At 45.7% G+C, this 21,820-nt stretch overlaps 1 protein-coding gene across 10 annotated transcripts in view; it reads left to right on the top strand.

Moving 5' to 3' along the window:
- spega (striated muscle enriched protein kinase a) overlaps positions 1-21,820 on the top strand; it is a 59,024-nt gene that overhangs the window by 8,949 nt on the left and 28,255 nt on the right. For 6 of the 10 annotated variants that reach the window (XM_071330108.1, XM_071330106.1, XM_071330109.1 and 3 more), the window contains exons 3-8: positions 9,867-9,974; positions 17,151-17,289; positions 18,927-19,853; positions 20,059-20,666; positions 20,792-20,941; positions 21,335-21,517. In XM_071330108.1, the coding sequence (XP_071186209.1) occupies positions 9,867-9,974; positions 17,151-17,289; positions 18,927-19,853; positions 20,059-20,666; positions 20,792-20,941; positions 21,335-21,517 (2,115 nt within the window). Of the gene's footprint in view, positions 1-3,505; positions 4,556-6,259; positions 6,303-7,369; positions 7,405-9,866; positions 9,975-17,150; positions 17,290-18,926; positions 19,854-20,058; positions 20,667-20,791; positions 20,942-21,334; positions 21,518-21,820 lie in introns of those variants that run through there. The other 4 variants (XM_071330111.1, XM_071330112.1, XM_071330114.1 and 1 more) reach the window with 4 other exon arrangements.

Genomic DNA, 21,820 nt, shown 5'->3' with positions numbered 1-21,820 from the left:
ATATCCCCTGACAACTAAAGGTACTTGTTACATTTTGAATGCTTAGCAGGACAGGAACATTTTGAAATTCACGCACTTATCAAGAGAACACGTGGTCATCCCTACTACCTCTGGTCTGGTGGACTCACTAAACACAACAGCATCTTTTGTTAATAAAGTCTGAGTGTTGGAGTGTGCCCCTGGCTATCCGTAATTTTAAAAACAAGAAAATGGAGCCGTCTGCTTTGCTTAATATAAAGAATTTGAAATGATTTATACTTTTACTTCTACTTTTGACACTTAAGTATATTTTAGCAATTACATTTACTTTTGATACTTAAGCATTTTTAAAGCTAAATACTTTTAGACTTTTACTGAAGTAGTATTTTACTGGGTGACTTTCACTTTTACTTGAGTAACTTTCTATTAAGGTATCTATACTTTTACTCAAGTATGACAATTGGGTACTTTTTCCACCACTGGCCATATTAAGGGAACTGACCTATTTTGTCAGGTGAGGAAAGATGATCCTAGATCTGTACCAAGGGGAAATTTCACCCCAGATCATGAGATGAGGCGCCTCCGTGTTTGGCCTGGCGCTGGTCCTGTTTATGTTCCTTCTCTCTAGTTAGGCGTCAGTCCCATGGTCTGAGGCCTGGAGGGGGCCAGGATTAGGTGATAGGATCAGGTTTCTGTGTGGTCGTCAGCAGTCAGTACAGACTGTGTCTGTCACCTGGGCCTGGACCTCTACACCACCCTGTATCTCCACAGGGTCTGACTCTGAGCTACGTTTACAACAAAGGAATGGCTTCTGTTCTATTAAAAGGCTATTACAGTAGTAGAATGTACAAACCCACTGGGCAAAAACTGGTTGAATCAACGTTGTTTCCACGTCATTTCAACCCTAAAATGAAACGTGATAGTGTTGAATCAATGTGGAAAACTGATTGGATTTGCAAAAAGTCATCAACCTAAAGCAATTTTGTCTTTTTTTCGCCAAACCTACAACCTAAATCCAATGACAGGGTGATATTTTTGGTTGATTTCATGTTGAATTCATGTTAGTTGACAACTTAACCAAATGTAAATCGAAAGACGTTGAACTGACGTCTGTGCCCGGTAGTACGTTTCCTCTAACTAGACAGGGAAACCGGAAACGAACATGTAGACCCGGGGAAACCTCTGGGCAAGAGGAATGATGACCTTGTCTTCCCCAGCAAACGCCTAGATATGGGTTGTGACTAACAGGTTTTGGAGAAGGCTCTGGGTTCCTCTGTTGGAATTGACCGTGTCCTGTGGTTGGACCTGTAGCGCAAAGTGACTCATGTATAAAAAACCAACTCGATTAAGATGCACCCACAGCGGGGTCTGTTTTCCACCTCAGGGAGCTAATGCCAGATAAATGTCTCTGATAGACTTGTGGGCCTGCAGAGTTCATCAGAGCTGCGCCACTGAAACCCCCCTCTGTCACAAAATCAATGGGCTTCCGTGAAGTCTGCTCTGTTTCTCATTGTTGTAAGCTCATTCAAGTAGAGTAAATGGTATGCTGGCTACTGTATTGTATCAGCTAATTGATATCTGCATGGAAGTCATGTTGCTTTCATTTATTTTCATGTAACTGATGATGGGGAAGAAAGAGAGGAGAGGAAGCTTCTTTGGACTATAAAATATACGCCCATTGTGTTACTATGGTGACTTACGGTGATATAACTGAATCCCCCTTAGGTCATTTGTCTGACAACGTATTGTAGCTTTGACACCTGCTTCTTGGATTTTCATTGGACTGCTGTAATAGAAGGCAGTGTTATGATTGGTCCGGGGACATATTGATCCCGGTCGAGTGAATTGTGACTATCGTGGTGTATCCTGTATCGCACAGAGACCCTTGTTATTGATTACTCACAGCCAGAGAAAATCCCTTCTTTCTGGGGATGCATGGGGTGAGGTGATGGGGCAGGGATGAAGAGGGATGGAGGGAGACGAAGAGAGGTAGAGGGAGGGATGGGGTAAAGGGGGAGGAAGGAAGGAAGGAAGGAAGGAAGGAAGGAAGGAAGGAAGGAAGGAAGGAAGGAAGGAAGGAAGGAAGGAAGGAAGGAAGGAAGGAAGGAAGGAAGGAAGGAAGGAAGGAAGGAAGGAAGGAAGGAAGGAAGGAAGGAAGGAAGGAAGGAAGGAAGGAAGGAAGGAGAAGGCTTATAGCTATTGAAGCAGCTTTTGAGTGAAAAGGAACACAGTATTGGCTGTATTTTTTGAATTAGGGTGCATTCACTTACTTAGAAACAGCCAAATGGGTAAATAAACAACAGTATTACGAACAATGGAGGCTTTAGCTATAAAAAGACTCATCTATTGCGACGTCTGTGAATGGTTGGCTTTCTCTGATTTATGGGCATGTGGTAATATCCCCTGGATATTGACACTGTGTATCACACATATAAACAGTAGCGTGTCTCACGTAGAGAACAATACATTGTGTGTGTGTGTGTGTGAGTGTGAGTGTGAGTGTGAGTGTGAGTGAGTGAGTGAGTGAGTGAGTGAGTGAGTGAGTGAGTGAGTGAGTGAGTGAGTGAGTGAGTGAGTGAGTGAGTGAGTGAGTGAGTGAGTGAGTGAGTGAGTGAGTGAGTGAGTGAGTGAGTGGGTGAGTTGGGGGGGTGAGTGAGCGGGAGAGAGAGTGAGTGAGTGAGTGAGTGAGTGAGTGAGTGAGTGAGTGAGTGAGTGAGTGAGTGAGTGAGTGAGTGAGTGAGTGAGTGAGTGAGTGAGTGAGTGAGTGAGTGAGTGAGTGAGTGAGTGAGTGAGGGGCCTGTAATAAGAAGGGAGGATTTGTAGTGTCAGGTGATAGCAGTGGGAGGATGATGTGTTCTCTTCACCTTTCCTCGTTCCCTAATTCCTTTCACAACATCTGTTTGTTTCATGATCTGTTATTTCTAGTTGATGATTATTCCTGTGAGAACCGTAGAACGGGGAGGCGGGGTAGAAAGACATCATCATCTTTTCCCACATAATTTATTGATGGTTAAGACTCCATTTCCCTCACACACTCTGACCTACTGACACACTAACGCAGAGTTTCCCAAACTCGGTCCTGGGCCCCCCCTGGGTACACGTTTTGGTTATTGCCCTAGCACTACACAGCTGATTCAAATAATCAAAGCCTGATGATGAGTTGGTTATTTTAGTCGCTGTGTAGTGCTAGGGAAGAAAAAAAAACGTGCACCCAGGTGGGGCCCAGGACCGAGTTTGGGAAACCCTGCACTAACGTAGTGAGAGAGATACACTGTGTATAAAACACCACAAAGACAAACGCACAACCTACTGTTGATGTCAAATGTACGGTGAATGTATCCATGGTGTTTGTCGTTCCTATTGATTTGTGTATCTGTCAGAGACTATGGCGTGCACAGCTTGTATGTTGCACCAGCTAGCCATCAACCTAATCTATCTACGCCATTTGTAGTGTTGGGGACAGAGCTGAAGCAGAGCGAGAGAAATGGAGAGGGGCAATTCTGCTCTGTTCACTGGTGCAAATAACTGATTGCTATTTAGCGTGAAGTCAGATTTAGTCGAACGTCACAGACATGGACCATGAATGTATAATTGATGCCCTGGGGGTGGGGAGGCTGCATTCTTCCTCTCCTCTGTGAAGATACTGGAGCTGAAGAGAATAAAGCAGAGGTGGAGAGGAGAGAGGGATCCCCAAAAAAGAGTCCGTTTGGATTAAGGATTTGGATTTTGGGGAGGAAGGCGGGGCACACTTCAACTGTGGGTTTATGATGTCAACAGAACGGAGGGAACTCTGTCTGATTCTATTTCCCACTTTCTATTCTCCCTCCGTCCATCTTTCTCTCTACCCTCTCCTCTCTCTCCTGCTCCCTCTGTGCCTCCCCTCTGCTCTCTCTTTGTCTGCTCTCTCTCTCTCTCATTATTGGCGGCTATCTCTCCTCTCCTCTCATTCCTCCTGCTGCTGCTGTTGCTGTGAGAGAGGAGACAGAGAGGATGCTTTAGAGGAGCAGGTAGTTTTCCTTCCTCCGGATCACACCTCTCCACTGTTGTCCTCACGGGTTGGGGTCTCAATCTGTTCCTCTCTGGCTGGCTGCTGTTGCTCCGAGGAGGGGCTTGGTTGAAGGAGGGAGGGATGGGCTGGAGGGGATGGAGACCAGCTCGGCTTGTGTCAGCATTCGGCTGAACATTTTCTCCTCCGGCAGCAGTCAGAGCATAGTCTGCTACGTCAGAGTGATGCTGCTCACCTTGGCGGATAAACACTCTCACTCTCACACAAAGACACCTGGATTTTGTGGATTGTAATCCCCGAACGTTCCTCCTCTCATCCAGACCAGAGGATTATAAACACCCACGCGTGTGAAGAGAGCTCAATCTATTTACATGGTTTGTGTGAGAATTATTGTGGTTGGCCCACACTCCATTTGGGTAGGATCACAGCAGTGATGTTTGGCTGAGCAAGTGCCACAGGTAATCTGCAACCCAGAGGAGGGCATCGAGAGAGAGAAAGAGAGAGAGTAAGAGAGATACAGAGGCACTACTTCTAGACATGAAGAAAATCTGGTCCAAGAAGAGGTTCCAGGTGAGTCTCTACCTTCAGACACAAAGTTGCTTTGTTACACTTAGTGCATGCTCTTTTCTAAGCCGTTTTCTCATGGAGTACTACAGAGCTGTAATGGCTTTGTGATAGATTACTAGAACCAAGAGAAGGATACATACTTTGTTGCCCCACCCTTTTACCATTTTACCAGTAAACACAGATCATTGTTGCTATAGGTTAATAAATCCAGGTCTGTACAGTAGGTTTTGCATGGTATAACTCTCTGTGTGGAATGTCCTCAGTGTCCTCTGGGTTCTAGTGGCCTCTGTGGCACAGAGGGTATGGCTTTACAGTTCCACATGACACGGTAACAAAGAATGCCACCCTGGGGGTCAATGTCCCATTCTGTTGGTTGGTGGGAAGATGCCTTTGGGAGCTGGGTTGAAAATCAGCTTTCGGACAAATTTCACGGTCAATTTTTTTTCTTCTCCATTTATATTATAAATGTTCCATTTGTAAGATATTTTATTCTAATTAGCATATGTGTACCCTACAACATGTATCCTGGCAGAGAACGTCTGATATTTTGGATTTGACATTGGGTTTATCCCAAATGTGATCTGTGGAGAATAGAGAAGTGTGTCACTGGGCCACAGTGCAGACAACTGATATGTAGCACCAGATGACCAAGTACAATTACGTGGTACAGTATGTACGACACAGTCGATATTCAGAAATAACCATATAAACCTTGTGAAATATCCTCTCCAAACTCTGGCATAAACACTATAGAGCTTTGAGGAAACTATGGTGCCCAGTGATTACCTAGCCTTGCCAAGCCAGAAACCTTTACTGTGCAGAAATGCAGTTTGTGCCTGGTTCTGCCTACTACAGATGTAACATCTTAATTTGATCACTCTTTTGTTGCTGAGATGCAAACTTGTGATCTATTCAAGTTTTAAAAAGACTTCTAACGTTTGTAATTTCCCCTTTCAAATATCAGATTTAGCCCTAATGAAACATGTATCTACCCCTACAAAAAATGTCCATTAATATAATAATATTAACATTATAATTAATATTAATACTATAATCCACATAATAATTCACATTTCCTGTTGCTGCAGGATTATTTTCCTGCTGTAGCAAACTGGCTCAAATGAAGATCCTACATCTGTATGTGTTGATATGATTGCCCAGAGTTCCCCATAATCAGGAACAGGAGATTGACAACGGACGCTTCTAGTTGCTTCGGTTGTTTTTTGTCTCACTGTGGCCACCAGGCAACACTTCATCAACAGGCTCTGACTGGCAAATAGCAGTAGGCATGGTACTTAGAGAGCAGAGCAGCCTGATTGATCTAGCAGTTGAATCATTACTTTTCTCTGACTTCAGGGTTTTCTGTGTCTCTGTACTGTAATGAGTCATTCCATTGAGCTCTCTGTGAGCTCTTCAAGGTCCTGATCGATGGTTGGTCATAGGAGTCATAGGAGTCATCAAAGGTTATAGGAGTCATTGGAAGTAATGACTTATCAAGTTATCAGTGTGTAGGGTTTTAGATGAGGTTATAAGGATGTAGGATGCAGGACATTATGCAGTTTGAGATATGAGCTTCTTCTCTTGTTTGGGCCTTTTGGATTCTGACAAAAATGGAATCCTCTGGTTTCAGTAACTCATTAAGTTTCATGACTGTTGTACTTTTTGCTTGTTTGACTCATGCAACCCTCTATCTCTCTATTATTTCAGAGGACTGGACACTCCACCAAGACGTTTGGAAGGTTCACCCATGGTGTGTTTTCTGTATGAGTTATTACACAGTTATTACTTAGTAATTGCACAGTTAATAATAGTAATTACACGGTTAATAATGACTATTACACAGTTAAGAATGGTTATTATACAGTTATTACTTAGTAATTAAACAGTTTATAATAGTTATTACACAGTTAATAATGGTTATTACACAGTTATTACTTAGTAATTAAACAGTTAATAATAGTTATTACACAGTTAATAATGGTTATTACACAGTTATTAATACATAGTTATTACACAGAAACTGAGTTTTACTGCGCATATTTAGCTTGTTGTTGTATCTGAGAACCACTTAACGCTTTCTGTATTAAAAAAGATCCTTGTTAAAAAAATTATTTAGTACAGAGATGTCATGCATTTTTCATGTTTTAATTGCTGCTAGGAAAAAACAGTGGGCTTTTTTATTATTTAGCTGTCAGAATGCCTCTCCTCCGCCCCCACAAGCAATTTTCTTGTACCCATATTGTTGCCTCTCTGCATAACATCACAGAATGAATCATTTCTGAGGGTCTTAGTTTAGCATTACATCTGGAAGCTCAGTCAAACAGAAATGCTCACAGCTCCTTTTCCAAATCATATTTCCACCCAACTGTTCATCTAATCCATGGTGTATATTGCAGCTAGACATTTTGAATTACAGCCTCTCATATTGCTGAGTCGATATTCCTTGCACAGTGTGTATCCAGCTATTTAGTCCCATCCCACTTGGTACAGATGGGTGAACCCAAATACACAAGGAAATTGACTATTAAAACTGTATGATTATTGTCTATTTCACATTTACCCCTTTTTCTGTCATTTAGCAGATACTGTTATCCAAAGCAACATGACAGTGAAATGAGGCATAACCCATTTGCTTGCCTCTTCCTCAGCAAGCTCCAGCAGTAGGCTATCTAAGCGTATGTGTCAGGGTTGGCAGTTGGGCTGGTGATTTTAGACTCTAATGGGTATGGAGCCGATTGGTCGTGTGGGTGAGAGAGATGGTGGTTTCTATAGTAACTGTGCTCTCCCGTCTGCCCTCTCTTCCTGCCACTATGGAAGCGAAGTTTTCCGCTCCTGCCGAAAGCAAAGCTATGGTAAACCAGTCTTGTTTTCTCTCGCGCTCTCGTTGTCATCTGTCCGTTCTCTCTCTCTCTCTCTCTCTCTCTCTCTCTCTCTCTCTCTCTCTCTCTCTCTCTCTCTCTCTCTCTCTCTCTCTCTCTCTCTCTCTCTCTCTCTCTCTCTCTCTCTCTCTCTCTCTCTCTCTCTCTCTGTTGTTATTATTGATTTGCCAGATCAATGTGCTAAACCCCCATGGGGCTTTATGTAGATTCTTGTTACGTCTACAAGCCAAGATACTGTTGTGAATGAGGTCCTCCCATGTTTGCCTGGACTCATTTCCTCTTCCCTTTCTTTATTTACCATTTTCCATCTATTTGATTTCTCTGTCTCTTGAATATGTCTATTGCTCTATTCCAAACATTTCCACAGGGTTTTGCACTATACACCATTTAGTTTTGACCATGTCCAAGTTTCTTCTAGTGTTTCACCCATTAATAATGTCCTTTTAAGTCTCTTAAGTGGTTCATGTTTTTTCTTAACATCTTCCCTAGAAATGTCAGCTTCTTTGTAACATCTCTATTGATCTCATCAAAGGTCGCTGAATCGACCCTTGAGATGATTTGCACAAGGCCTCCAAATCAAAGGCCACAGTTACAGTACTTATTGGGTGCTTATATCTATTAAGGAGATAGAGTGCAAGTCAAAAGTCTGGACACATCAACTCATTCCAGGGTTTTTCTTTATTTTTACTATTTTCTACATTGTAGAATAACCCAAACAATCTAAATATATGTCAGCTGTGTTGTGACAAGGTAGGGGGGTATACAGAAAATAGCCCTATTTGGTAAAAGACCAGGTCCATATTATGGCAAGAAAAACTAAAATAAGCAATAAACGACAGTCCATCATTACTTTAAGACATGAAGGACAGTCAATTCGGAAAATTTCAAGAACTTTGCAAGTTTATTAAAGTGCAGTCGCCTAAACCATCAAGCGCTATGATGAAACTGGCTCTCATGAGGACCGCCACAGGAATGGAAGACCCTGAGTTACCTCTGCTGCAGAGGATAAGTTCATTAAAGTTACCAGCCCCAGAAATTTCAGCACAAGTAAATGCTTCACAGAGTTCAAGTAACAGACACATCTCAACATCAACTGTTCAGAGGAGACTGCGTGAATCAGGCCTTCATGGTTGAATTGCTGCAAAGAAACCAATACTAAAGGACACCAATAATAAGAAGAAACTTGCTTGGGCCAACAAACATGAGCTATGGACATTAGACCGGTGGAAATCTGTCCTTTGGTCTGATGAGTCCAAATGTTTTATTTTTGTTTCCAACCGCCATGTCTTTGTGAAATGCAGAGTAGGTGAACGGATGATCTCATCATATGTGGTTCCCACCGTGAAGCATGGAGGAGGAGGTGTGATGGTGTGGGTGTACATTGCTGGTGACACTGTCAGTGATTTATTTAGAATTCAAGGCACACTTAACCAGCACGGCTACCACAGCATTCTGCAACGATACGCCATCGCATCTGGTTTGAGCTTAGTGGGACTATCATTTGTTTTTCAACAGGACAATGACCCAACACACCTCCAGGCTGTGTAAGGGCTATTTGACCAAGAAGGAGAGTGATGGAGTGCTACATCAAATGACCTAGCCTCCACAATCACCCGACCTCAACCCAATTGAGATGGTTTGGGATGAGTTGGACTGCAGAGTGAAGGAAAAGCATCCAACAAGTGCTCAGCATATGTGGGAACTCCTTCAAGACCGTTGGAAATGCATTCCAGATGAAGCTGGTTGAGAGAATGTTAAGAGTGTGCAAAGCTGTCATCAAGGCAAAGGGTCGCTACTTTGAAGAATCTAAAATATATTTTGATTTGTTTAACACTTTTTTGGTTACTACATGATTCCATGTGTTATTTCATAGTTTTGACGTCTTCACTACTATTCTACAATGTAGAAAATAGTAAAAATAAAGAAAAACCCTTGAATGAGAAGGTGTGTCCAAACTTTTGACCGGTACTGTATATTAATCACCATAAATGAGTGGGCTAAAGGGCACTGTTGCAGTTAAAAGAGGTATACTAGTCCTTACTGACGTTGTCTTCTGTAGGGGTCAATAGACTTCCAATGGGTTTGGAATGGAATGGATGCTAGTCTGGTTTCAGCACTAGCCTGCTCTATTACCAGTAACATACCTCGTTAGAACCGCAGGTATCCAGTCTAGAAGGTCGTTTCTATAAAGGTATTTCAACCAGGCTAGTGGTGTATTTCTAGAGGCCACATCTGGCTTCATATCACGGTTCAGTGACTCCCCCTTGTATTACCTCTGAAGGAGACCTGCCAAGGCTCAACTCTATTGCCCATTATCCTCTCTGTCGCTAAGTGAAAATGAAGTGTCATTTGTCACCGTGACTCAGACTCAGCTGTTGTTTTATTCCTCTCTCGGTTTCTTCTCACCCTCCTCTTCCTCATCTTCCTCCCATCAGACTCTGAAACCACAGAGGATGAAGCCACGGAGCCCCAGGTACCCATGGAAACCAAGGAAGGACCTGGCGGGCGGCACCAGGACAAGGCTGGCCGTAGAGTGCCTGCAGGTAATTCACTTAATTCATTAACTTGAGCATGATCTGTGATTTAAAGGCCCGTCCTTAATCAAGTCTGTAAATCAGGTTTCCGGGATTAAGACGTAAGCATAATTCTTCTGGCGATCAATCCAAGATGGCGTAGCAGTCGGATGTGTCTTTGTCCTGTCTGTCCCGTGTAAATAGTATTCGTATTTTTCGTATACATTTCGTATATATTTTAATTTCACTTTCCATCTAGGAACTGAATATACATTCCTACATTCCGCCTCACCCAATGTGGTACGGACCTGCTATTTTTTTTATACTTTAGAACCGTAACCCCAATCAGAAGCTAGCCAGATAACTAGCTACTAGCTAGTAGTCAGTTAGCCACTGCTGCGGTCTTCGCCCTTAACTCGGACACAGCCAGCTTCAATACCGGGCCAATACCTGCCAGTCTGCAAGCGCGATATCAACCCAGAGCATATAGGACTGCTTTTTCTCTACCACATCACCGGATTCCTGACGCAAGCTCTGGACAATTACACCGTATTATCACAGCTAGCTAGCTGCAACCGAGTGGCTACTACTGGCTAACACCTCTGTCCCGAAGCAAGCACCAGTTAGCCTTGAGCTAGCCTCGAGCTAGGCCCATCTGCCGGCTAGCCGAAGAGGTCTACCAGCGAATTCTTGGGCTACAATACCTCTTTTGCCAATTGGACTGGACCTTTTTTTTGCCGACACAGAGCCCTGCCAATCCATCACAACTGGTCTAAATCAGCTACAAGCTAATTTAGCCATTTTTTTGCCGCTGCTAGTAGCTTTTACCTTCTGCACAGACACCAGCCCTGTTATTAGCCTGGATATTACTCACCAATTTACCAGCATCGGACTGTCTCTTGACAACAACGCCGGATTCCTGCCGTAATCCCTGAGCCACTACTTCTGATCCTCACAGCTAGCTTGCAGCTAGCGCAGTTAGCGCCACTGCCACGAAGCTAGCACCAGTTAGCAAACACAATTCTACAATTCACAACCTCTTTTTCGCCATTCGGCTTGGATTCTCTGGATTCTCTGTCGACACGACCACGTCTGAGCAGACCCCCTCCGTCTGAGCAGACCACCCCCCGGGCTACTAACTTTAAACGCCGCGTGCTAGCTTAGTGGAGGCCTCCCTGCTCCATCTACGGCTGCCCCCTGGACACTATGATCACTTGGCTACATAGCTGATGCATGCTTGACTGTCCATTAATTCACGGTACTCCATTCTGTTTATTTGTGTTTTATCTGTCGGCTCTGTGCTTTAACTCAGGATCTGTGTGTAGTTAATCCGACCCTCTCTGCCTAGTCGTCGCCATTTTTACCTGTTGTTGCTGTGTTAGACTAGCACCCTGTTATTGCTGCTGTTATCTTACCTGTTGTTTTAGCTAGCTCTCCCAATCAAGACCTGCAATCACTTTATGCCTTATTGTATGTCCCTCTCAAATATCAATATGCCTTGCATACTGTTGTTCAGGCTAGTTTTCATTATCATTGTTTTGGTTTGCAATGGACCCTGTAGTTCCACTCTCCGTACCTCTGATACCCCCTTTGTCCCACCCCCCACACATGCGGTGACCTCACCCATTGAGACCAGCATGTCCAGAGATACAACCTCTCTTATCATCACCCAGTGCCTGGGCTTGCCTCCGCTGTACCCGCGCCCCTCCATACCCCTGTCTGCACATTATGCCCAGAATCTATTCTACCACGCCCATAAATCTGCTCCTTTTATTCTTTGTCCCCAACGCTCTAGGCGACCAGTTTTGATAGCCTTTAGCCGCACCCTCATCCTACTACTCCTCTGTTCCTCGGGTGATGTGGAGGTAAACCCAGGCCCTGCATGTCCCCAGTCACCCTCATTTGTTGACTTCTGTGATCGAAAAAGCCTTGGCCTCATGCATGTCAACATCAGAAGCCTCCTCCCTAAGTTTGCCTTACTCACCGCTTTAGCACACTCTGCCAATCCTGATGTCCTTGCCGTGTCCGAATCCTGGCTTAGGAAGGCCACCAAAAATTCTGAGATTTCCATACCCAACTATAACACTTTCCGTCAAGATAGAACTGCCAAAGGGGGAGGAGTTGCAATCTACTGCAGAGATAGCCTGCAAAGTTCTGTCATACTTTCCAGGTCTATGCCCAAACAGTTCGAACTTCTAATTTTAAAAATTAATCTCTCCAGAAATAAGTCTCTCACTGTTGCCGCCTGCTACCGACCCCCCTCAGCTCCCAGCTGTGCCCTGGACACCATCTGTGAATTGATCGCTCCCCATCTAGCTTCAGAGTTTGTTCTGTTAGGTGACCTAAACTGGGATATGCTTAACACCCCGGCAGTCCTACAATCCAAGCTTGATGCCCTCAATCTCACACAAATCATCAAGGAACCCACCAGGTACAACCCTAAATCCGTAAACATGGGCACCCTAATAGACATTATCCTGACCAACCTGCCCTCCAAATACACCTCTGCTGTCTTCAATCAAGATCTCAGCGATCACTGCCTCATTGCCTGTATCCGCCACGGGTCCGCGGTCAAACGACCACCCCTCATCACTGTCAAACGCTCCCTAAAACACTTCTGCGAGCAGGCCTTTCTAATCGACCTGGCCCGGGTACCCTGGAAGGATATTGACCTCATCCCGTCAGTTGAGGATGCCTGGTCATTCTTTAAATGTTACTTCCTCACCATATTAGACAAGCATGCTCCGTTCAAAAAATGCAGAACCAAGAACAGATATAGCCCTTGGTTCACTCCAGACCTGACTGCCCTCGACCAGCACAAAAACATCCTGTGGCGAACTGCAATAGCATCGAAGAGCCCCCGCGATATGCAACTGTTCAGGGAAGTCAGGAACCAATACACGCAGTCAGTCAGGAAAGCAAAGGCCAGCTTTTTCAAGCAGAAATTCGCATCCTGTAGCTCTAACTCCAAAAAGTTCTGGGATACTGTAAAGTCCATGGAGAACAAGAGCACCTCCTCCCAGCTGCCCACTGCACTGAGGCTAGGTAACACGGTCACCACCGATAAATCCGTGATAATCGAAGACTTCAACAAGCATTTCTCAATGGCTGGCCATGCCTTCCTCCTGGCGACTCCAACCTTGGCCAACAGCCCCGCCCCCCCCGCTGCTACTCGCCCAAGCCTCCCCAGCTTCTCCTTTACCCAAATCCAGATAGCAGATGTTCTGAAAGAGCTGGAAAACCTGGACCCATACAAATCAGCTGGGCTTGACAATCTGGACCCCCTATTTCTGAAACTGTCCGCCGCCATTGTCGCACCCCCTATTACCAGCCTGTTCAACCTCTCCTTCGTATCATCTGAGATCCCCAAGGATTGGAAAGCTGCCGCGGTCATCCCCCTCTTCAAAGGGGGAGACACCCTGGACCCAAACTGTTACAGACCTATATCCATCCTGCCCTGCCTATCTAAGGTCTTCGAAAGCCAAGTCAACAAACAGATCACTGACCATCTCGAATCCCACCGTACCTTCTCCGCTGTGCAATCCGGTTTCCGAGCCGGTCACGGGTGCACCTCAGCCACGCTCAAGGTACTAAACGATATCATAACCGCCATCGATAAAAGACATTACTGTGCAGCCGTCTTCATCGACCTGGCCAAGGCTTTCGACTCTGTCAATCACCATATTCTTATCGGCAGACTCAGTAGCCTCGGTTTTTCTAATGACTGCCTTGCCTGGTTCACCAACTACTTTGCAGACAGAGTTCAGTGTGTCAAATCGGAGGGCATGTTGTCCGGTCCTCTGGCAGTCTCTATGGGGGTACCACAGGGTTCAATTCTCGGGCCGACTCTTTTCTCTGTATACATCAATGATGTTGCTCTTGCTGCGGGCGATTCCCTGATCCACCTCTACGCAGACGACACCATTCTATATACTTCCGGCCCTTCCTTGGACACTGTGCTATCTAACCTCCAAACGAGCTTCAATGCCATACAACACTCCTTCCGTGGCCTCCAACTGCTCTTAAACGCTAGTAAAACCAAATGCATGCTTTTCAACCGTTCGCTGCCTGCACCCGCACGCCCGACTAGCATCACCACCCTGGACGGTTCCGACCTAGAATATGTGGACATCTATAAGTACCTAGGTGTCTGGCTAGACTGCAAACTCTCCTTCCAGACTCATATCAAACATCTCCAATCCAAAATCAAATCAAGAATCGGCTTTCTATTCCGCAACAAAGCCTCCTTCACTCACGCCGCCAAACTTACCCTAGTAAAACTGACTATCCTACCGATCCTCGACTTCGGCGATGTCATCTACAAAATAGCTTCCAACACTCTACTCAGCAAACTGGATGCAGTTTATCACAGTGCCATTCGTTTTGTTACTAAAGCACCTTATACGACCCACCACTGCGACCTGTATGCCCTAGTCGGCTGGCCCTCGCTACATGTTCGTCGTCAGACCCACTGGCTCCAGGTCATCTACAAGGCTATGCTAGGTAAAGTGCCGCCTTATCTCAGTTCACTGGTCACGATGGCTACACCCACCCGCAGCACGCGCTCCAGCAGGTGTATCTCACTGATCATCCCTAAAGCTAAAACCTCATTTGGACGCCTTTCCTTCCAGTTCTCTGCTGCCTGCGACTGGAACGAATTGCAAAAATCTCTGAAGTTGGAGACTTTTATCTCCCTCAACAACTTAAAAAATCTGCTATCCGAGCAGCTAACCGATCGCTGCAGCTGTACATAGTCCATCTGTAAACTACCCACCCAATTTACCTACCTCACCCCCCATACTGCTTTTATTTATTTACTTTTCTGCTCTTTTGCACACCAGTATCTCTTCTTGCACATGATCATCTGATGATTTATCACTCCAGTGTTAATCTGCTAAATTGTAATTATTCGATTTATTGCCTACCTCATGCCTTTTGCACACATTGTATATAGATTCTCTTTTTTTCTACCATGTTATTGACTTGTTTATTGTTTACTCCATGTGTAACTCTGTGTTGTCTGTTCACACTGCTATGCTTTATCTTGGCCAGGTCGCAGTTGCAAATGAGAACTTGTTCTCAACTAGCCTACCTGGTTAAATAAAGGTGAAATAAAAAAATAAAATAAAAAAGTAAATGCATGTGTTTGCATGGCTTTAGCGTGACTGTCGGTTATGGCACTATGTGTATGTTGGCATTAGCCCTACTCGTTGGATGAAACGTATATATGATGTGACAGACTCCTTTAATCCTTCACGCCATGATGTAATGGTGTGACAATGTGACATTCTGACCTACATGCTGCCAGGTAACCTCTTGGAGCCGTTGCATTCTCCCTCTCTCTCTCTCTCTCTCTCTCTCTCTCTCTCTCTCTCTCTCTCTCTCTCTCTCTCTCTCTGTCTGTCTGTCTGTCTGTCTGTCTGTCTGTCTGTCTGTCTGTCTGTCTGTCTGTGTGTGTGTGTGTGTGTGTGTGTGTGTGTGTGTGTGTGTGTGTGTGTGTGTGTGTGTGTGTGTGTGTGTGTGTGTGTGTGTGTGTCTGTGTTTGTGTCTGTGTCTGTGTGTGTGTGTGTGTGTGTGTGTGTGTGTGTGTGTCACTGCCACCCTACAGAGTTATGGTCTGGATAGAAAGCCCTGGCTTTCATAAAACAGAGCACTTCCCCATCGGGAGCATCACATTATGCCGCCCCTTTACTTAGCAGCACCAACTCTTTGTGTATGGAAATATAGATGAAACAGGATTTGATAGGGAACTGATGGTGATTTGTTATGGGGGTATCACAGTGCTCATCGGTGCCACCAAAGCAGATGCTTCACAACAGGGGTCACCAGCCTGTCTAAATGTAGACCATGAATATGGATACACTCCTCTAGCAGCACAAATCTGTTTTCAATTCTGTCCTCCTTGATCGCTTGTAAAGAGACTGTTTGCACTTTCGAAGGTTTCGTGTTGACAGACCGAGAGTGCCGTCGTTCCCGAAAGAGGAGAGAAGAAGAGAGAGAATGGTGCTATCAAATGAGAGTGGAGGAGGGATTCAGTGTTTGTTCTTTTCATACAAAGGAACCAACACAAAGACTTGGCTTTCACTCATCGCCCCACCTGCAGTGAGATGTGAAATACATTACCAAGTATCAACCAGATAACAATGCAAATTGCATTTCCTCGAATAACTGTCCCTTAGCTCAGCACAGAAATCATCTTCACTAATAATGTAGCTAATGCATGTAAATTATATTCCACCAGCTAATTTAATTCATTTTCCCAAAAATAAAAATAAAAATCCTAATTGGTTCTAACAGAACCTTTTGTTAACCGATAATGCATACATGTAGGATGCTTGTGGTTAGTAAGGTGTTGTGTGAGGATAATGTCTTTCATCATCATTAGCATCAGAATGAGTCATGGGAAATGGAAAACCCATTTAAAAAAAGTCCCGTTCCACACCTGCGTGGGAGGATTAGTAGAACACTCCCCTTCCTTCCACCCGGAGCGCCCGGAGAAGCACTGCCAGAGGGAATCCACCTCACTGCCAGAGAGGCTTTTAAGGATCTGCATGGCAAGATTTTGGAAGGCTGTGTGCTTTTATCAGTAGGCCCCATCCTCCGTCTACTACAGTTTGCTCATATTGAGCTTTTTAGAGATCTGAATTTGTGTTTTGTCTGTGGAGCTGAGTCTGTTTAGAATCCTCAGTGCTCGTGGGAGATGCTGCTTGCTTATTTTCCCTCGTTTCCTAGTCTCGTCCCAATAAATGGGTTTAGTCGTTAAAGGAAGCTGCTGACTTCAAGTTCTTTCAGCTGCCGACGCATTTCTGTCTCCATCTCCACTCGATAAAATGTCAATCACTGATTGATCGAGCTCGGGGGTTGTTTCAGTGCTTGGGGTGGAACACATTTGCTTATTTCCTTCTTTCCCGCCTCTCTACTTAATCAATCATCTTTGTTGGTTTAGACATTCCTCCAGTGCTTGTCTTAACTCTCCCTCCCCCTCGCTCTCTCTCTCTCTCTCCTCTCTCGGTCTCTCTCTTTCTCTCCCTTGCTCTCGCTCTCGCTCCCTCTCCCTGTCTCTCATGCTCTCTCCTTCTCTTCTCCCCTCTCTCTCCTCCCTCTCTCTCTCTCCTTTAAACCTTAATTTCTCTCTCTCTAATCCACATTCTTCTCTAAGTCTCCATCTCCAGTCTGACCCCTGACCCCTGTCCTCTGTCCCTGCAGGTGAAGGATGTAGGATGATGGACTCCAGCCCTGACCGGAGGGCCACCCTTCCTGGGGGCCATGACCCAGTGGTGGAGAGGGAGCTCATGGCTTTGGGCTCGCGGCCCCCAGGGGCCCAGGACCCAACACACCCCGGCAGGCAAGCTCTCTGCGGCGGGACCGATGGGGGGCCAGGGGCCCTAGTCAGACACCTGGGTGTGGAGCCCTTGATCCGGGCGTCACACGCTAACCTGGCTCGCACTAACCAACCCATGCTGGGGTCGGAGGAAAGTGTGTCTGTAGGAAGCGACTACTATGGAAGCATGTTCAGCCTCTACAGGGGAAGAACGTTTTCCATGCCTTTATAGGGACAACTTCTTATTTTCACTGATTAGAAAAAGAGTGGCCTCCAAACCAATTTCCCAACTTTAACAGATACAACAAACACAAAATATTACACATCATGATTTTCCTAGATCCATTTATTCCCAAAGATTTCATATTTTCTATCGAATTGATAATGTATTTTAAATTTCCTTTTGTGTCCTTGCCTTTTAGCTTTTTTCAAATCATCATTGCTTCCGATAGTATATTATTTCTGTTTAATTTTTTTAATCATACCTTCCTTTGACTTCATGCCATGACATTTTCCAGCTGTGTTCAGTTCTGTCTTGAGCTTGGTTCGATTTTATTATGATATCAAAAAGTACCACTGAAGCGTTTGGTTTCCCTGGGTTTCTGCTGCATGCCATGTATATTGACCAAATTGTTTCCCGTGTTCTACTAGCATTACCGTCAGATAATCCTGGATATCTTCATAGCGTTGGTGTCACAAGCATGAATGGAAGTGTGAATCAAAGCTGATGTTTGTCTGCATGTCTTTGCCAGCTAGTTTCATCACAACTAAATTGACTGTGTGTCCAGCTAACATGAGAGGTGTGTGTGTGTCAAAGCATGTGTGATTATGTTCATAGTTGATGAATAGGGGTCTTTCCTGGTTATGTTGGAAGAGATAGTATTAGATTAATTCATACAGGACTCGTATTATTTCTCTATGTGTCACTGCTACATGATAACATTGACCATTCAGGTCTGGTCTGGTCTGGTCTGGTCTGGGCAAAAGCCTGTGTGCTGCCATTCCAGTCACTTCCAGTAGGCCTTGGAGCTTGTATGACTTTTAACTGTATTCTCCATTGGCCTGTAGAGGGGGAACATACACTTGACAGGGATCATGAATTGGAAACATACAAATATACAATATGATCTATTTGGCTCCTACACATGTTGTGTTAGACCCATGCATTATCTCCTATAGTGTATTGAGATTTGTGTCCATATAAGTTAAGTGTTAGCTGTGCTAAAATCACTTCATTTACGGCCATTCCATGTTCTGTTTATTTGTGAAAGGTACCTCTGTCCTGATGAGAAATCAACACTCAAATTATATTGACTATAAACAGTATTACTATTTCATAAAGCAGTGGACACTCATTTATGTAGACACACACACACACACACACACACACACACACACACACACACACACACACACACACACACACACACACACACACACACACACACACACACACACACACACACACACACACACACACACACACACACACACACACACACACACAATTACGAGATTCAAACAAACGTTCTGAAACAAATATCCTCTACCGAGCACACAAACATCCAATGGCTTTTCTTCCTCTTCCAAAAACCTGGGCCTCTCCTTGTCCCTTCTTTATACGTCTAACTTTCCATTTCCCTAAAACCTCCATCTTCCAGGACCCCATCTCCTTCTCTCCCCCAAACCCAAACAGGCCCATCCTTCAGTCCTGCCTCACCCCAGTCCAGTCAAACTGTATCCCAACCCACAACATCTCTCAGCTCCCATAAGAACAGTGTCACCTCACACAGTACCCAAGACCCTTCCCTAGGAGGAGCTGTGGTCAAAAACAAACTCCCAGGGATGTTTTCAGGAGCCTCCTCCCATACTTCAAGCAGCGGCAGCAGTGGTGGCAAGACACCCAAACTGGCCCGCGCCGCACCCAAGATCTTTGACAAGATCAAGGAGTTTGAACAAAAGGTGAGTGAGGTGAGTGCGGGGGTCAGATCTGGGCGCTCTTTCGGCCGGGCGGCATCCTGCGATCTGGAGGGGGTCTCCAAAGAGGAGGGGACAAGCCAGCCGGATGCCGCGGCCTCGAGGCGCTCCACGTTCGGAAAGAAGAGGGCCTCGTCTCTGGAGGACAAACCAAGCTACCAGCAGAGGGTCCAGAGCTTCCAGAACAAGTTCACAGAGGAGCTGGCCAGGATCAAGAAGCTGGTGGGGAGGCCCAACCTGAAGAAGGCCTACTCCACCGAGCAGTTGCCCCAGATGGAGAGACAGTCTGTGGGCAAGCTGGAGCCCATTCCCCCTCAGGTGGTCAAGAAGCTGGAAGAGAGGGAGAAGGTCCTGGAGGAGAGAGGACTATTAGGGAAGAGCGTTGAAGAGAGTGTTTCGTCCCGAAAATCATCCCAATCCCATGAGAAGGTTCTGACAGATCAAAGGAATGTTCCGCAACGGGAGCAGCATGATTCAGCTTCAGCGTCAGCTCAGCCGTCTGAGTCTAAAAGTGTGGGGAAAGGCTCTGTTTCCATGGAGACAGTACTGGTTAACCAGTTACCAGGACGACGATCACCCTCATCAAGAGTCACGCGGAATAGCCCAACCAGGTAGGCTGAGATGATCCATTAACATTGTGTGTGTGTCGATTTGTGTGTACGTGTGTGTACGTGTGTGTACGTGCCTGTGTGCATTGGTACACACTACTCTGACAGCTCAATAGTGATATATGTACACACACATTACAGATATAAATTACATAATTCCTTTCTATTCTATTTTCTGTGCCAACATTACATAATGCATTTGACACAGGGAAGGCCTTTGGAGCTCTCCCGCAGCGGCGAAGCCTCCACACACGGCCGAGGAACAACCAGCTGTATCTCCAACACCCAAAGGGCCTTTGGCAGATAAAGAGCTGGAGCAGCCTCCACCCAGGATGGACCACCCCGGGTCTCCAACCCCTACCGCACAAAGAGCACCGCCTACCTACCCCAAAGGGCCTTCCTCTCCGAAAGAGCTTGAGAAACCTCTACACCACCGCAGGCCTCCAAGCCCCAGGTCTCCAAGCCCCACCATGCAGAGAGAACCATCACCGACCCCTGCCAAAGAGCCAGCCTCTGCCTATCCCCCCAAGCCCCCACGGCTGTCCCCCACCCCCATCTCCACCCCTTCCATCAGCCCTCTAACGAAGAGACGGAAGGGAGAGCCGGGGAGGACGTCTCCCGCGCTGAAGATGACCATTCCTACCATCCTGGTGGAGGACGAGCTCATGGAAATGGAAGAGGAGGAGACAGGAGAGAAGAGAGAGAGAGAAAAGATGAGAAGAGCAGGGAAGAAGGAGGGCAGGGCTTCCAAGACTCAGAAGAAGGGAAAAGTCTCGGGAAAGTCTTGGGAAAGTCAGCCTATGTCTCCTGAGACAGGTAGGACACTGAATTGCAGGTATCCACTGGGCGACACATCAGCCAGACATTAATGTGCTACCGTCCTAAATAGATTAATATCTACAGTATAGAAGGAAAGTAATACAGCTTCTGCCTTTCTGTAGTAGGAGACGATTCAGATGACTCTTACATGTCGGCAGATGAGGGGCCAGCTGAGAAACCAGCGTTTGAGAGGCCCCTGGGGGACACCATCGCCACCGCTGGCTCTGAGGTCCTGCTCAAATGTGTCATCACTGGCAAACCCCTCCCAACAGGTAGGTCATCTCCAGGTAGAGGTTAAGCAAAGCTTTGGGGTCAGCTTTTGCCTTTCCCAAACACATTTGGACCATGATGAGGTAATACAGTGATTTCGGAAAGTATTCAGACCTCTTGACTATTTCCACATTTTGTTACATTACAGCCTTATTGGATTAAATTGTAAATATTAAATATATAAAAAAAAATATATAATTTAGAATAAGGCTGTAATGTCAGAAAGTCTGGACGAAGGGAAGGGGTCTGAATATTTCCTGTATGTCAAACTGACCTTGGATTGGTGCTTAAGGGCCACACATCATTCTGCACCTAGACACAGGGGAAGGGACTGTGATTAAGTTGTCTGAGCGTGGTCTGAGATGTGTCTTTGTGTGTGACCCCTTGGAATGCAGTGACTTGGAAGAAGAGTAATGTTCTGATAAGGAGCAGCCCGTCCCATGTGGTCAGGGCTGAGGGGGAGCAGCACTCCCTACTGATAACCCAGATGAGGTCTGGAGACACCGGGACGTACTGCGTCACCGCTGTCAACGCGGCCGGGAAAGCATCCTGCAACGCCACGCTCTACATCAAACCAGGTGAGCGGGGTTACAGACAGACAGAAGGCCATACATTCTACTAGGAATCAAAGGCACACCATTTTTTATGTCTGGGATGCACACACGCACGCACGCACGCACAGACGCACAGACAGACAGACAGACAGACAGACAGACAGACAGACAGACAGACAGACAGACAGACAGACAGACAGACAGACAGACAGACAGACAGACAGACAGACAGACAGACAGACAGACAGACAGACAGACAGACAGACAGACAGACAGACAGACAGACGCATGCACACACACACACACACACAAACACCACAACTCCCC

Source organism: Salvelinus alpinus, chromosome 10 (assembly GCF_045679555.1).
Source record: "Salvelinus alpinus chromosome 10, SLU_Salpinus.1, whole genome shotgun sequence".
Taxonomy (NCBI): Eukaryota; Metazoa; Chordata; class Actinopteri; order Salmoniformes; family Salmonidae; genus Salvelinus; species Salvelinus alpinus.
The sequence above is the reverse complement of the archived record's forward strand: the minus strand, read 5'-3'. Positions and strand labels throughout refer to the sequence as shown.